General features: G+C 48.6%; 1 protein-coding gene across 1 annotated transcript in view; it reads left to right on the top strand.

Annotated features, from left to right (window-relative positions):
* Positions 1-11,858, top strand: part of PTPRT (protein tyrosine phosphatase receptor type T) — a 754,628-nt gene extending 742,770 nt beyond the window's left edge. Inside the window, exons 28-31 of the mRNA XM_024746810.1 lie at positions 7,953-8,078; positions 8,977-9,140; positions 10,663-10,798; positions 11,774-11,858. Of these exons, the coding sequence (XP_024602578.1) occupies positions 7,953-8,078; positions 8,977-9,140; positions 10,663-10,798; positions 11,774-11,827 (480 nt within the window). The 3' untranslated portion in view covers positions 11,828-11,858. The remainder of the gene's footprint in view (positions 1-7,952; positions 8,079-8,976; positions 9,141-10,662; positions 10,799-11,773) is intronic.
* Positions 11,859-15,518: the final 3,660 nt, after the last annotated feature.

The following is a 15,518-nucleotide window of genomic DNA, read 5'->3' on the forward strand; positions in this document are numbered from 1 at the left end:
TGTGTGTGTGTGTGTGTGTGTGTGTGTGTGTGTGTGTGTGATATCTTTGTCTGGTTTTGGTATCAGGAGGGTGCTGGCCTCATAGAATGAGTTCAGGAATGTTCCTTCCTCTGCAATTTTTTGGAATAGTTTCAGAAGGGTAGGTGTTAACTCTTTGCTAAATGTTTGGTAAAAAATTCACCTGTGAAGCCATCTGGTCCTAGACTTCTGTTTGTTGAGAGTTTTTAAATTACTGATTCAATTTCATTACTGGTAATTGGTCTGTTCATATTTTCTTGTTCTTAGTTCGATCTTGGGAGATTATATCTTTCTAATAATTTCTTCTACGTTTTCCATTTTATCAGCATGTAGTTCATAGTAGTCTTTTATAATCATTTGTATTTCTGTGGTGTCAGTTGTAACTTCTTTTTCATTTCTGATTTTATTGATTTGGGCCCTCTCCCTTTTCTACTTGATGAGTCTGGCTAAAGGTTTGTCAATTTTGTTTCTTTTCAAAGAACCAGCTTTTAATTTCATTGATCTTTTTTAATTTTTTTTTTAGTCTCTATTTCTGCTCTGATCTTTCTTTCCTTCTACTAACTTTGGGGGTTTTCTTGTTCTTCTTTCCCTAGTTGCTTTAGATGTAAGGTTAGGTTGTTTGAGATGTTTCTTGTTTCCTGTGGTAAGTTTGTATCACTATAAACCTCCCTCTTAGCATTGCTTTTGCTACATCCCATAGGTTTTGGATCGCCATGTTTTTGATTTCCTCTTTGATTTCTGCAGTGATCCATTGGTTGTTTAGTAACATATTGGTTAGCCTCCATGTGTTTTTTTGCAGGTTTTTTCTTGTAGTTGATTTCTAGTTTCATAGTGTTGTGGTCGGAAAAGATGCTTGATATGATTTCAACTTTCTGAAATTTACCAAGGTTTGTTTTGTGGCCTAGCATGTGATCTATCCAGAAGAATGTTCCATGTGCATTTGAAAAGGATGTGTATTCTGCTGCTTTTGGATGGAATGCTCTTTATATATCAGTTAAGTTCATTTGGTCTAATGTGTCATTTAAGGCCTGTGTTTCCTTATTGATTTTCTGTCTGGATCATCTGTCCATTGATGTAAGTGGGATGTTGAAGTCCCCTAAAATTATTGTGTTACTATCAATTTCTCCTTTCACATCTGTTAATATATTTAGGTGCCCCTATGTTGGATGCATATATATTTACAATTGTATCTTCTTCTTGGATTGATCCCTTGATCACTATGTAGTGCCCTTCTTTGTATCTTGTAATAGTCTTTAAAGTCTATTTTGTCTGATGTAAGTATTGCTACTCTTTCTTTTGATTTCCATTTGCATGGAATACCTTTTTCCATCTCCTCACTTTTAGTTCTGTATGTGTCTCTAGAGCTGAAGTGAGTCTCTTGTAGGAAGCATATGTACGGGTCTTGCTTTTGTATCCATTCAGTCACTCCGTGTCTTTTGGTTGGAGCATTTAGTCCATTTACATTTAAGGTAATTGTTGATATGTATGTTCTTATTGCTGTTTTGTTAATTGTTTTGGATTTGGTTTTTTCTGCTTCTTTTGTTCTCTTCTCTCATGATTTGATGACTATCTTCAGTGTTACGTTTGGATTTCTTTTTCGTGTGTATATCTATTATAGATTTTTGGTTTACAGTTACCATGATGTTTTTGTATAGCAGTCTTTATATATAGATGTGATTATTTTGAGTTGATGACCTCTTAATTTCAAATGCATTTTTAAAACCCTCATGATTACTGTTTTTGATATATTTTATCTAATTGTTTTGTGTATCCCTTAACTGCTTATTGTGGATAGAGATGATTTTACTACCTATATCTTTTAACCTCCCTATTAGCTTTGTGTGGGGGTGATTTCCTACCTGTACTGTATGTTTGCCTTCACTGGTGAGCTGTGTCATTTTGTAATTTTCTTGTTTCTAGTTGTGGCCTTTTCTTTTTTGCCTAGAGATCATTTAACATGTGTTGCAAAGCTGGTTTGATGGTGCTGAACTCTTTTAGTTTTTGCTTATCTGTAAAGCTTTGGATTTCTCTATCAAATCTGAATGAGAGCCTTGCTGGGTAAAGTATCCTTGGTTGTAGATTTTCCCCTTTCATCATTTTAAATGTATTGTGCCACTCCCTCCTGGCCTGCAGAGTTTCTGCTGAAAAATCAGCTGATAGCCTTATGGGAGTGCCCTTGTATGTTGTTACTTTTCCCTTGCTGCTTTTAATATTCTCTATTTATCTTTTTGTCATTTTAATTACAGTGTGTCTTGGTGTGTTCCTCTTTGGGTTAATCCTGTATGGGACTTTCTGCACTTCCTAGACTTGGGTGATTGTTTCCTTTCCGTGGTTAGGGAAGTTTTTAGCTATTACGTCTTCAAATATTTTCTCAGGGCCTTTCTTTTCTATGTGAATATTGGTGCTCTAGGTATTGTCCCAGAGGTCTCTTAAACTGTCCTCATTTCTTTTCATTATTTCTTCTGTTCAGTGGCAGTGATTTCCATCACTCTGTCTTCCAGCTCACTGATCCATTCCTCCATATCATTTAGTCTACTATTGATTCCTTCTAGTGTATTTTTCATTTCATTTTTTGTATTTTTCATCCCTGTTCAGTTCTTTATCTCATCTCTGTTTCAAACTTCGGATTTCTCCCTCTGTACGTCCATTCTTCTTCTGGGTTCTTTGATATCTTTATGATCATTACTCTGAACTTTTTCTCGGGTATATTGCCTATCTATCTCCACTTCACTTAATTCTTCTTCTGGGCTTTTATCTTGTTTCTTCGTCTGGAACATGTTCCTCTGCCACCCCATTTTGTCTAAGTTGCTATTTGTATTTTTATATATGTGGTAGGTTACGTTTCTCAACCTTGCATAAGTGGCCTTCTGTAGAAGATGTCCTGTGCATCCCAGCAGTGCACTCCCCTCTCATCACCCAAGGTATATGCTCTTGGCGTGCCACCTAAGACGGCTGCATGGGTCCTTCTGTTGTGGCGGCGTATGTGGGCAGTCTGGTAGGCTTGGTTGGCCCCTAGCCCCGTTGGTTGCCAAGCTCTGCCTTGTACAGATGCTGCTGGCTGCTCGCTAGTGTGGCCTGGTCACAAGGCACTGGCTGCAGAACCCTAGGGGTGTCCCAGGGCTAGTGCTGGCTCACTGGTGGCCGGAGTCAGGGTCCTGCAGACTCTTGGGCTGTTGCCGATCCCCTGGCAGGTAAAGCCAGGTTTAGGGGTTAGTGCCAGGCAAGCAGAGCCAGTTCCTGGAGTCTAGCTGCAGGGCCCAGGGATCCCTGAGCTCATTTCAGGTTGGAGGGGGGCAATTCCTGACACAGTTGGGTATGGGGTCTAGGGTATCTCAGAGCTTGCGTTGGCCTGCTAGTGGCCAGGGCCCAGCCGGTCCCAGGGTTAGGCTCTTGCCTACTGTGGGTGGGCTGGGTCTGCAGGCTGTGGGATCATAGTTTTCTTGCATCTGGTGTTTGCCCCCTGGTGGGTGAGGCTGGTCTAGAGGCTAATGTGGGCTTCCTGAAGGGAAGGGCCTGTGCCTCCGCACTGGGAGGTGGCGTTGGGTCTTGGCCCTCTGGTGGGCAGGCCATGTCTGGGGGATTTTCTAGGGTGACTGTGGGTTCATGGAGTCTTTAGGCAGCCTGTCTGCTGATGGGTGGGGCTGTGTCCTTGCCCAGTTAGTTACTTAGCCTGAGGCATCCCAGCACTTGCGCCTATAGGCTTTTGGGTGGGGTTGATGAGCCAGGATGGCAGCCACCACCAGCAGTGTTCACATGGTAGAATGTTCCCAAATATGGCTGCCACCAGTGTCTATGGCCCCAGGGTGAGCCACAGCCATCCCCATCTCTCCGGGAGGCTCTCCAAGACCAGCAGGTAGGTCTGGCCCAGGCTATCAAATTACTGCTTTTGCCCTGGGTCCCAGTGAGTGTGAGATTTTGTGTGTACCCTTTAAGAGTGAAGTCTCTATTTCCTCCAGTCCTGTGGGACTCCCGAAATCAAGTCCCACTGGCCTTCAAAGCCAAATGCTCCGGGGGATCATTTTCCCAGTACCAGACCCCCAGGCTGGGGAGCCCAACGTGCGGCTCAGAACTCTCACTCCTGTGAGAGAACCTCTGTAATGTAAATATCCTCTAGTTTGTGGGTCGCCCACCCAGGGGGATGGGATTTGACTATGTTGTGAGTTTGCCCCTCCTACCTGTCTCTTTGTGGTTCCTGCTTTATGTCTTTAATTGCAGATCTTCTGGTGGTAGATTCCGGTCTTTTTCACCGATGGTTGTTGTAGATAGTTGTGATTTTGGTGTGCTCATAGGAGGAGGTGAGCTCTGGGTCTTTCTACCCCACCATCTTGGCGGCTCTCGTATAAACTGTCGATGCTTATGTGCTCATGGTCTGGCCCTTCAGTTCACATAGAAGTGGAGCTGAGACCACGTAAGTCACCAAGGGAGCAAAGCTCAGTTCCTCACCAGCTTCCACAAGAAACCCCCATGCACACAGAGCATTGTCCGTGTTTGTTATTATAAATTTGCTTAATATTTAGGAGTTTAGGAGAGGGGGGCTCACATGACACACTGATTCACCCTCAGCCCTTTCACTGATTCCCTTATGCTCCTACTTTCCCTCTTCCATCTCCTAGGTCCCTTTCAAGAACAACCCACAGGCCTCTCTCCTCTGACATGCAGAACAGTGTCCCCACATCACAGGTGGCACCTGTCCCCACTGCTCTGTCAGGCTGGCTGACCAGGAATTTTCACAAGGGCAGTCCTTTGGGTATTATTATCCTAAAGGGAAATTTTCATATGGGCTGCTGAGTAGAGGGAAAAAGACCCTTCACTTTATCTACCTTGTTGTGAGTGACCCTCTCCCACACTGCCAAATAATTATAGCTTACATTTATGGAGTACTTACTAGCTATAGACTCCTATGCTAAGTAGACACATTCAGATTCACAGCCACTCATCACTTAACCCAGAGAAGCTAAGAGATTTGACCAAGTCACTCAGCTAGGGAGCGACAGGGCTGGGATTTGAGCCCAGGGCGCTTCAGGCAGGAGCCCCATTATCTTTTGCTAAGCTGCATACATGGGCCAAAGTGGTGGTACCCACTGAGGCACAACCCCAGCACTTGGACACCAGGACAGTCTTGAGCTAAAGCTTAGAGGACATTTCTTATGGATGACAATCATTTCCGAGCCCCAGAGGGTCACCAGGAACAGAGCATGGGCTTCCCCCATTCTCTCTCCCATTTCCCATGGCTAGATTATGTGCAGTGTCCTGGCCTGGGGGCAGACCCTGATGATCCATGGCAGCTGAAATACCACATCTGCCCACACGTTACCCGGCTGAATGTCACCCAGACCATTGCTGATGTCGTCTCACGGATTAGGGAACTCAAGTGAAAGGCTGGCTCTGATGTAGGATTAGAAGGACCCCTGGCAACCTTTCCCAGCCCTCTGGACATGATGGAGAGTGGCCTGGAAAATCAAATGCAGAGAAGTGTCCCAAAATAAAGGAGTCTTGTTTGAGGCGGAGTAGAACCTATTAGCTTGAGAAATTGGTCTGGAAATCTTATTAAAAGAGACGAATCGTTCCACATTCTCTCCAGACTGAAAATATTGGGGATAATAGACTTTCCTTGATGCCTTGGACCCATGTACCTCAGGATCAGAGCCAACCTCTGGCAAGGCATGATTCAATGCAGGTAATGAAGGCAATTACTTTTTTTTAATTGGCAGTTCTGATTAATTCTGATTTCTCTAGCCAGCCACAGACTTACCTATACCGGTCCCTCATTACTGTGAAGGTTGCAGGTCAGAAGAGCCAATGGCAAAGAGAAATGAAGTTCAAGTTGTGGATTTGTCATTACTGCACAGCTCAGCAGATGACTGTCCAGCCACAGAGACCGCTGTGACCAGCACTCCCCACCTACACACACACACACACACAAGGAAAGCAAGGCACCATTGCATCGTGAAACTTAATCTTGCTTACCTTGGCTATTTAAGACGGGTGGTAACAGGAAGCATTCTTCAAATTTCTACGTTAGCCGTTATCATTATTGTTATCTTTGTTTGTTCAGCACCTAGAGGGTTCAAGAACGATACGAAGCACTGGACTATAGTGGATGCTGGCACTGTGCTAAGGGCTTTCTTCCCGTGCGTTCTCTTTTTATCCTTAGAACAGCCCTAGAGGACAAGAGTTGGCCAACCTTCTCTGCAGAAAGAACCAGATCGGAAATACTTTAGGTTTTGCAGGCTGTGTGGTCTCTGTCACAGCTACTCAAACCTGCCGTTATAGCTTGAAGGCAACCACAGAAAGTATGTAAATGGCTAATATAGCTAGATTTCAATAAAGCTTTATTTACAGAATCAGACGGCTGGCCAGGTTTGGCCAGTGGGCCATAAATGTGAACAGATGTTATCCCTAAGCTGGAGTTTAGGTTCCACAGCTAGGAAGGTGGGAGATGTGTGCTTTTCTCTCCTACGGTCTCCCTCCTCCCTGCTCGTCCATTCTGCCTCTGGTTCTGGAGGAAGGATAGAATCAAGAGTCTTTGCATGTGACTACCCAAGGTGAGTTGGCTGTTCTCTCAATGCAAGGGAAAGCGATCACGTTCATGAAAATCCTGCATCCGTGGTGGTTATGAGGAGGCCACCGGATTGCCGTGGGTAGCCTCTGTCCATCTAGTTCCTTGTCTACAAGCTGAGCATAGGCTGTGGCAGACCCCGCTGAGATGCCAGGATCGCAGAAGCTTTGGTGGGTCTTTGAGTCTCAGCTACATCTTCCGGGAAACCCCCAGGTGAAACGGCTTTCTAACACGTGGCCTCTTAATCCATGCTGGGGTGGTCCCAGCGAGCCTGCAGCCTCAACCTTAGCTCTCCTCCTTGCCCCTGGACAGTGTCCATCTCCACACCCCTTGGGAACCAGGAGTTGAGGAAGCATGCTTTGCCTTACTCTGAGCCACAATCTGTGCCACCTACCTTAATATTTCTTTCCCCAACTATAGTCATCTGGTGACTCAACAGATATGGGGCATAAAGTATCTGTCTCTCACTCTTGACGACACTATAAACTTAAGGGACAATTTAGGATCTTAGACCAGGCTTTCTTAGTCTCTGCACCATTGAGAACTGGGGCCAGATTCCTCTCAGGGGGGCCGTCACGTGCATTGTAGGATATTTAGCAGCATCCTTGCCTCTACGCACTAGATGCCCATAGCAGCGCCCCCACCTGTGATCATCAAAAATGTCTGCAACCTCTGCTGAGAAGCATTGTCTTAGGTTGAAAAGCAACCACTGCCTTTTGCTCTCAGCTGTAGGTTCTAATTTCTAATTCCAAAAAAATAGAAAAGGTAATAGGCAAGACCTCTCAATATTATCTTTTGGTGCAAGGTAAGCATAATTAGCCCCATTTTACACAGGAGAAACTGAGGCCTGGATGGCACAGCTAGTAAGCAGCAGAGACTGGATTTGAACCCAAGCCTGTCTGATGCCAAAACCTATGTATTTTTTAAAACTACTCATGATCTGATGATGAAATAAACACTGTGAAGGTTTTCCTAGAATGGGGGAAAGTTGCTATGATTTGTGTTGAACTAAAGATTGTAGTTGCCCTTCCTCAGAGTGTTCTATCTAACCCTTACAGCAGCACAAGGTAGACAGTATTTCCCCCATTTTACAGATGGGGAAACTGAGGCCCAGCAAGCCTAACGAATGGTTTGAAATCAGCACAGCAAAGATGTTTAAGCCCAGTGTTTCTGTGCTCAGAGCTCTGACTTTTCAACAACCAGGAAAATGGGTAGCTGTTCCCCAACAGGAAAGCTGAGCCTAATTTCCTACATAATACTCTACCTTTCTAGCCAATGTGTCCTGCAGGCAGTAAGAAAGGTTTCATGATAAATGAAACCAATGCCCCCGGCCCCTGACCTTAGCCTTTTTCTGTGACCCCTTTCCTTACCTCAGCTCTGTATGCAGTACTGGCCTGAGAAGACCTCGGGGTGCTACGGGCCCATCCAGGTGGAATTCGTCTCCGCAGACATCGATGAGGACATCATCCACAGAATATTCCGAATCTGTAACATGGCTCGGGTAAGTGTACAGCTGCCGCTGCTTCCCAGACTCCTCCTTCCCAAAACAGATGGAAGCTGCCGGGAGAGGACTCTGCAGGCCAGCCAGGAGTCTGTGCTGTCCTCTCCTGTTCATCTCGTCCTTGGGGAAGTGATAATGCCTTTGCCAATTCCGGCTCCAGACCCAGCAATGGCTCCCGCACACAGAGACACATAGGGGGGGACATCCAGCCTGCCACCTGCCTGTTTCCTGACACACTTGCTGCCATGCAGACACAAAATCTCAGAATGTAGCGCTTCCCTGTGTCACGCTGTTTCGGCATGAGTTGATGCAGCCTTTGATTGGATCCAGTAAGCTTTGGGCTAGATGGTGGGAACACCAAGATGGAAAATAGTAAGTTGCTTCCATGAGGAATTTCACTGCTGGGTGGAGTAGTATTGGGTGGGAGGGAACAGATGAGTGATCTATGAAATGGTGGCTAACTAAAGTGAAGTGACCTTGGTCTTTACTGGGGGCTCGTAGTGAACAGGATTGAGTCCCTGCCCTCAGAATTCGCTATCTAATGGGAAAGCGAGATGTGTTTTGGCTCATGAACTGCAGAAAGGGAGAAGAATCCTGCCCAGTATTCAGGGAAGGCTTTCCTAGAGAAAGGGGCATTTGAATTGGGTTTTGAGGACTGAGTAGAAGTTTTTCAGGTAGAGGAGGGATGCAGAGCAGTCATGGCAGGAGAATCAATGTGCACAGAGGTGTAGAGGTGGGTATGGGGATAGTGTGTGACTCTCCCCATGAGGACATTATAGCGTAGACCCCACTTCTTATTCCATCTTCCACTGCAATGCTGCAGCCTCCAGGGTATCTGGAGGGCCTGTATCCCTAAGCATCCCCAGCAGAACAGCCCTAATAGCCTCTCTCTTCTCAGCCACAGGATGGCTATCGTATAGTCCAGCACCTCCAGTACATTGGCTGGCCTGCCTACCGGGACACACCCCCCTCCAAGCGCTCTCTGCTCAAAGTGGTCCGACGGCTGGAGAAGTGGCAGGAGCAGTACGATGGGAGGGAGGGACGCACTGTGGTCCACTGCCTGTGAGTATGATGGAGGGGTCTCCAGGGCAACTGAGTGGTGGGTCATGGGACAGCCTTGAGGATGCCGCTGGCCACAAATACCAGTCCTAGGCATGCCTGGCCATACCACATCCTTACAGGCCAATAGGAGTGTAATCAAGGCATTACAGTCCTTTTAATGGACTGGGATTGCAGCCATAAAGCTATGTGTGGAACAGCTGATTCACAATCATTCACTTGCTTCTTAGAACTTAAAATGATTTGGGGAGAAGTGATGGAGAGGGCCTCACTCGAGTAATATTTCTGGAGCAGGTGGAGACATTAATAACATCTTACCCTGGAATTGAGTTCAGTCATTTCAAAACCGGCTTATCGTGCCCCCTCTTTCATGTGGTGCACAGATGTCAGGAAAATCGGAGAGCTTAAGGGAGGGGTGGACAGGGGGCCCTTCCTACTCTTTCCCATGCGATTGTTTTTTAGCCTGTTTTTTTGCAGGAGTACCTTTTATTCGTGTCTTCCCTCGCCGAGGTGACCAGCAGTTTGAGCTGTAGGAAAGCACAGGGGTGTCCTTCTGTCAACAGAGACTTTGGCATCCTTGGAGGGCAGAGACACCAAAACAGACACTGAAATGCAGGCACTGGCCAGTGAATGGAAGGCAACTGTCTGTACTTGAAACATCTGGTCGTTGGGTGTCCTGTGGATAAAACATCTGGGAGGTAGACTCAGTGACTTAGTTTTCCATCCAGATGTTCTCTAGACACAGACCATTACATGACATCATTAGTTGCTCTTGGCAGTACGCCCAGGAGTTCCAAATCTGGCAGATTCCTAAAGAGATTTTCTGTAAAGAGTTGGAGGGGTGTTTCTATGAAGATGACTTATGGCGCATCAGAAAGCAAGTGTGACAGAGGGATGACCCTGCCAAGAGCCCCCTTTCCCTATATTCCAGGTCAGTAGGGTCTTGCTTAAACTAGGGTGTATAAATAGAGATGCGTCTTTTCGGGATTCAGCATCTGAGACCCATCCCAGCCCCACCCAAAACCTAGGCTGGCTGACCCCAGCTAACAGAGGTGTCTCTGGTACTGTTGTCCTCAGCGGATGGAAGGAACTAGGAATAAAAACACACGCAACCTTCCACTGTCTTCACTGGATGTGTAGGTGGACCCAGAGCATCCTTTTGGACAAGGATACAGGCACCACACGGACAAAGACACTCTGTCCTTGGGGTTTGGGTCAGTGTGCCGTGGGTGACAGTCACATGCTGCTAGAACCAAGGAAACATCAAGCTAAGTGAGCTTTCAAAGGTTATCAGATGAAGAGCCTGAGGCTCAGACACAGGAAGTGACTTGCCCAAGGTCAAAGCAGGTTCACGGCACAGATGGGACTCCAACCATAACTCATGGCTCAGGCTAAGACTCTCACCACCGCCTCACCTTGCATTTGCCAGGGCAGTCACCCTCCACTACTGCCGACACGGCCTTAGGCTCGGCAGGTGTCTGAGGGGTACCCAGGAGTGTCGCTCACCTTTTTGCTGTGTGTTTAGAAACGGGGGAGGCCGCAGCGGAACCTTCTGTGCTGTCTGCAGCGTGTGTGACATGATCCAGCAGCAAAACATCATCGACGTGTTCCACATCGTGAAAACATTACGTAACAACAAGTCCAACATGGTGGAGACCCTGGTGAGTGTCCCGAGAACCGTTCTCCAGTAGCCAGGGGCTGGCCGTAGCTCCCTTGACCTGAAGAAAATAGCATCAGAGTAAAAACACTCAACAGCCGGATGCTTCCTGAGCACCTGCAGTCACTGCCCTTCGCACAGTTACCTGCTTCCTCCCTCCGGCCTCACCAGCTTCTCTCCTGCAGAGAGTCCAGACATTCGTCTTGGCACACGCTGCGCTGTTTTACTCTTTCCACTCCGTGGGAAAGTATCACTGATTCTGGCTTAGGGGAAGGGAGTCTGGATTAGTAGCATGTGAATTAGGTTTCTGACTCAGTCCAGTCCCGTTCTAATTAACTTATGCTCATTTTTATCATATAAAGCATGGGCTAGGACACTGTGAAGCAAGGGATAGGAAGAGACTGGGGGCAGAGCTCCAGATGTTAAGAAAGACCTGGTGCAGAGATGGAGACATACTATACACAGGGAACTTTAATGAGTCTTCAAGTCTGTGCTAAGTGTGGTCTTACCCAAAGTGAAGGCCTCCTCCAAGTCTGGTCCACAGACCAGCAGCAGCAGTAGTGTCACACGGGAGCCTGGTAGAAATGCAGACTCTTTTTTTTCTTGCGGTGCGTGGGCCTCTCACTGCTGTGGCCTCTCCCGTTGCTGAGCACAGGCTCCGGACGCGCAGGCTCAGCGGCCATGGCTCACGGGCCCAGCCGCTCCGCAGCATGTGGGATCCTCCCGGACCGGGGCACGAACCCGCGTCCCCTGCATCGGCAGGCGGACTCTCAACCACTGCGCCACCAGGGAAGCCCGAAATGCAGACTCTTGAGCCCCACTCCAGATCTGTTGAATCTGAATCTGCGTGGACAATTTTGAATTGACTGTTAGTATAGACATAGATAATGTTTCCTCCATAATCTGTATCTCTAAACTAAATGCATTTTCCCTTTCCTTTCCATCTTCTCTTCTCCCTCTCTGCCTCTCCTCCTCTCAGGAGCAGTATAAATTCGTATACGAGGTGGCGCTGGAATATTTAAGCTCCTTTTAGCCCAGTGGCACGGAGCACCTGCCAGAGTCCAGAGGCTGCTGCAGCCACGCCCCCTTTTCTGTGAATGGCAGCGACTGGGCTCAGGGGCTAAGCGGTGGCACCCTACCCAACTCCAAGGAGAAGACTGGTGGTCCTGTGCTCCACGGTGGGCCCTGTACCTTTGGAGGAGTCTCCAGTTGCTGTGGAGGACGCCGCCCTGAAAGGCCCAGGCTTCTTTTCCAGCCTCAGGCACGGGCCCATACAGAAGTGCACCTGTATAGCAAGGCCCGGATTTTTCAGTGCCCAGACCTCTTCCTTTTGCTCTTTTCAGGTTTGTGAATCTCGAGGCAAGCTGACTGTGTGGGTACAGGGGAGTGACAGGCCTGGCAGCACGTCCTCTGCCCTGCGTCCCCTGGGCAGTGGGGGGATGTGTGCGTTCCTCCTCCACGGGGTCGTGAATATGACCGGGCTCTGCTGCCGTCTCCTCCAGGGACCTCTGGATCACTGGGACTTGAGGATGCTCCCGAGACCACAGCAGAGGCCCCCATCCTCCCAACTAACCTGCATGGGGCTTGGCCCACCACCATTGTGTACTCGTCCCCCAGCCCAGGCCCTGACCTTCTATCATTCACTGGCCAGTCCGCTGTGTCCGCGGCAGTCCTGGACAAAGGTCTGCTTTGCGTTTTTGTGGTCAGTGGGGTGGGGCAGAACTGCAGGGGACTTTGCTGCTGCTCCTTGTGTCTGTGAAGAAGGACTGCCTCCCTGGGGCACGGCTCTGGCTGACCCTGTGTGTCTTGGGCGGTGGCTCCTTTGGGAGGGATGAACAAGTTAAGATTTGATGATTTTCCAAAGTGTACGTGTAAAGAAACTTTCTTTTGGAGGGTGTAAGATCTTTCTTAGTCTCATATCAAAAAAAGGTGGGAGGGACGTTTGGTTGTGTAGCTATAAGACAGATCTCTGGGGCCTGTTATCATCTCTCCTGGAAATGTCCTCCAAAGGTCCCAGCCAGGGACAGCACAGCCACTGAGCAAGGGAGAGATAGTCTGAAGACAGTCCCTTCTGGCCTTTGGGGCAGACAGACAGAGTACCAGCCTAACCTCGGATCTCCAAATTTGAACACCTTCCTAGAGAAACTCAGCTGCCATCTCAGAAAATGGACCCAGCTATACTTTGGTTTAAAATAGGACAAGGGGATCAGACCTGGGGAATCTAGACTCTTGCCCAAAGTATGGGTCAGTCAGTGACAGAGGCGCCAGCATTGGCTAAGTATCTCTTACATGCCAGGCTTGGCAAGTTCTTAGAACCCACCCCCGCCCTCCCTGAGAGAGCTATTCACCTGTTATCATCCTTATTTTACAACCGAAGACACTGAGGCGTCTTCCTCAGTCATGATATTCTGGTTTCCAAAAGGCAGATAATAGTGATGAGACTTATTTGTAATGTTTTCTTCATCCTTTCTCTGCCAAGCAATTATTATATGGACGGAAAATAAGGCCAGAAATTTCTGAGCAGAGAACTCCACAAATGGGAATTGAATTCTTTCTTTCCTATGCCAATTTTTCTGGGAAGCTCAGAATTTCAGATATATTTTAGCAACTCATTCCCAGCTCCCCAGGAAAGCTAGTCCCATCTCCTTTCTTAGCCAGTGAAAACAATTCCCTGTGCCCTCAGGCGGTGAGGTCTGCCAGCCAGGGACACTCTACCTTGGTCTCTAGCTGGTGCTTTGGTACAGTACCTGGCAGCCCCCGGGTGGCCTGGGATCCAGGAAGCTTCATCTTGAAGGCTGGTCTAGCTCCAGAGCGGCCATGAGAAGCACAGAGTTCAGTAAGGCACAGTGTTCTCCCTAAAGAACTTACTGTATCCTGGGAAAACTGAACCACAGCGCGGCTTACAAGTGTTACACGAGCCTCACAGCAAGAGAGATTCAGTGTAGAGCTTTCTAGAGGAGGTGACATCCATTCCACTGGGTAGAAAAAGGAAGAAAAGGAAACTCAGGCCAAGGAATCAGCAAAGACAAAGAGGTGTGCAGAATCCTTGGCGGGGGTGGGGGCGGGTGGGGGAGGTGAGATGGCAGGAGGTCAGCTCAACTGGAGCAGAACACGGCAGGAGGTAAGCCAGGGTCGGGGGCGAATGCTCCACCAGCAGGGCAGACTTGGCCCCTGTGGGCAAGAAGGACGCAGTGGAGCTTTGAGTGATGCGCTCAGCTCAGTGCTAGAGGAGGCTCCCTCTGGGGCCAGTGGGGCTGCCTCTTTCCTTTCATCAGACACTGTGAAAATGGTCCCTTAAGCGTATACTTTTTAATATCACATCTATTTGTCTGTCTGCTCATTATTTTGTTGCTGGATCAGGAGACGCAGCTTCTGTGAGAAACTCAGGGTCTCTGCTCTGCCACGAAGCAGGGTGACCAAGCCAGACCCCTGGGCCCATGAGGACGGGACATGGAAGGAGCCCACAGAAGCTGTTCCCGTCAGCATGGGCTCTGGAACTGTCTGGAAGTCCAGGGACACCAGACTCGATCAAGGAAGGGCTGTCACTTTGGAGGTTCAAGAGGAAGCATCTCAAAGCAAAGGAAGGCGGAGGAGCCCCACCACGGACTCGCTCTTCCCCTTTCATGGTCCCTTTTCCTGGTCCCCAGGCCCTGGCCCCCTGCTGGCCTCCCCTGGCTCTAGCCTCGGCCTTCAAGGAGCCTGTGACATAGCAGGTCAGCCAGCTATATGCTCCTCTCTCAGATCTGGGCTCATCCGTACAGAATGGGGGCTGGGAGAGGGTTGTGCTCTCTAACAAACACAAAGAAACCCTAGGATTTACTCTGCTCAGGAGGGGGCAAAATAGCTGGCAGATGAAAACGACAGTGGCTTCTATCATTTCAGATGGTAGGAATTTAGAATGTGACTTTGGGGAGGAGGAATTTAGAATGAAAACTCGGGCCGTGCTGGGTAACCCAACAAGGGCCAGTGATGGTTCCCCCAGCTCAGCACCCCCGGCCCCCGTCATTTCCTCACAACCCAACCGCCCTCCAGAGGATGCAGGGCAGTGAACAGTCTTCGGCCAGTTTACACTGGAAGACACTGAGGCTTGCGGATGGGGATGCTTTCCCCAAGATCCCATGTGGCAAGAATGTGGCAGGACGTGGATGAGATGGGGCGCTGGTGCCCGGGAATTTGGACTTGATCCCAGGAAAGCTCATGGGCAAATAGCACCTCCCCCGGGATACTCTACACACAGGGCAGGCTCACCGTTCATGACGCAGAGGGAAGTGGAACTCATGGTCTCTGGGTCTCCATGACAGGGGCCAGCCTCCTGTCTCTGGGCTGCCCAAGAGAGTCCCCTCACTTAGCACAAAGCCTCATGGCTCTCACCTCCTAGATGTGGACCCTGTTTGGAGAAGATGCAAGGAATTAACGAAAAGCCAGGTACTGTCCCCACCTGACTGCATGTCTGGCCTAGACATCTTCGGGATGTGTCCTAGCTGCATCCTAACACGTTGTCCTCTCCTGCTTTCTGGTACGAAGGTCCTGGGGCCGGGGGGCTCTGAGCCTCTAGATGGCTACAGCATGCCTCCCTTTGTGGGAGCAGAAGGGATCAGCTTGCTTTTACACTGTCTCTTTGGATGTAGCCCGGGCAGTGGCCTGCCTGCCAGATGTCAGCCTTCCCGTGCAACCAGCAGACCCTGTGCTGGAGACTCTAAATATGAGCTCACCGAATTCTTCCA

This window comes from Neophocaena asiaeorientalis, unplaced genomic scaffold (genome assembly GCF_003031525.2).
Source record: "Neophocaena asiaeorientalis asiaeorientalis breed wild unplaced genomic scaffold, Neophocaena_asiaeorientalis_V1.1 scaffold132, whole genome shotgun sequence".
In the NCBI taxonomy this organism is placed as follows: Eukaryota; Metazoa; Chordata; class Mammalia; order Artiodactyla; family Phocoenidae; genus Neophocaena; species Neophocaena asiaeorientalis.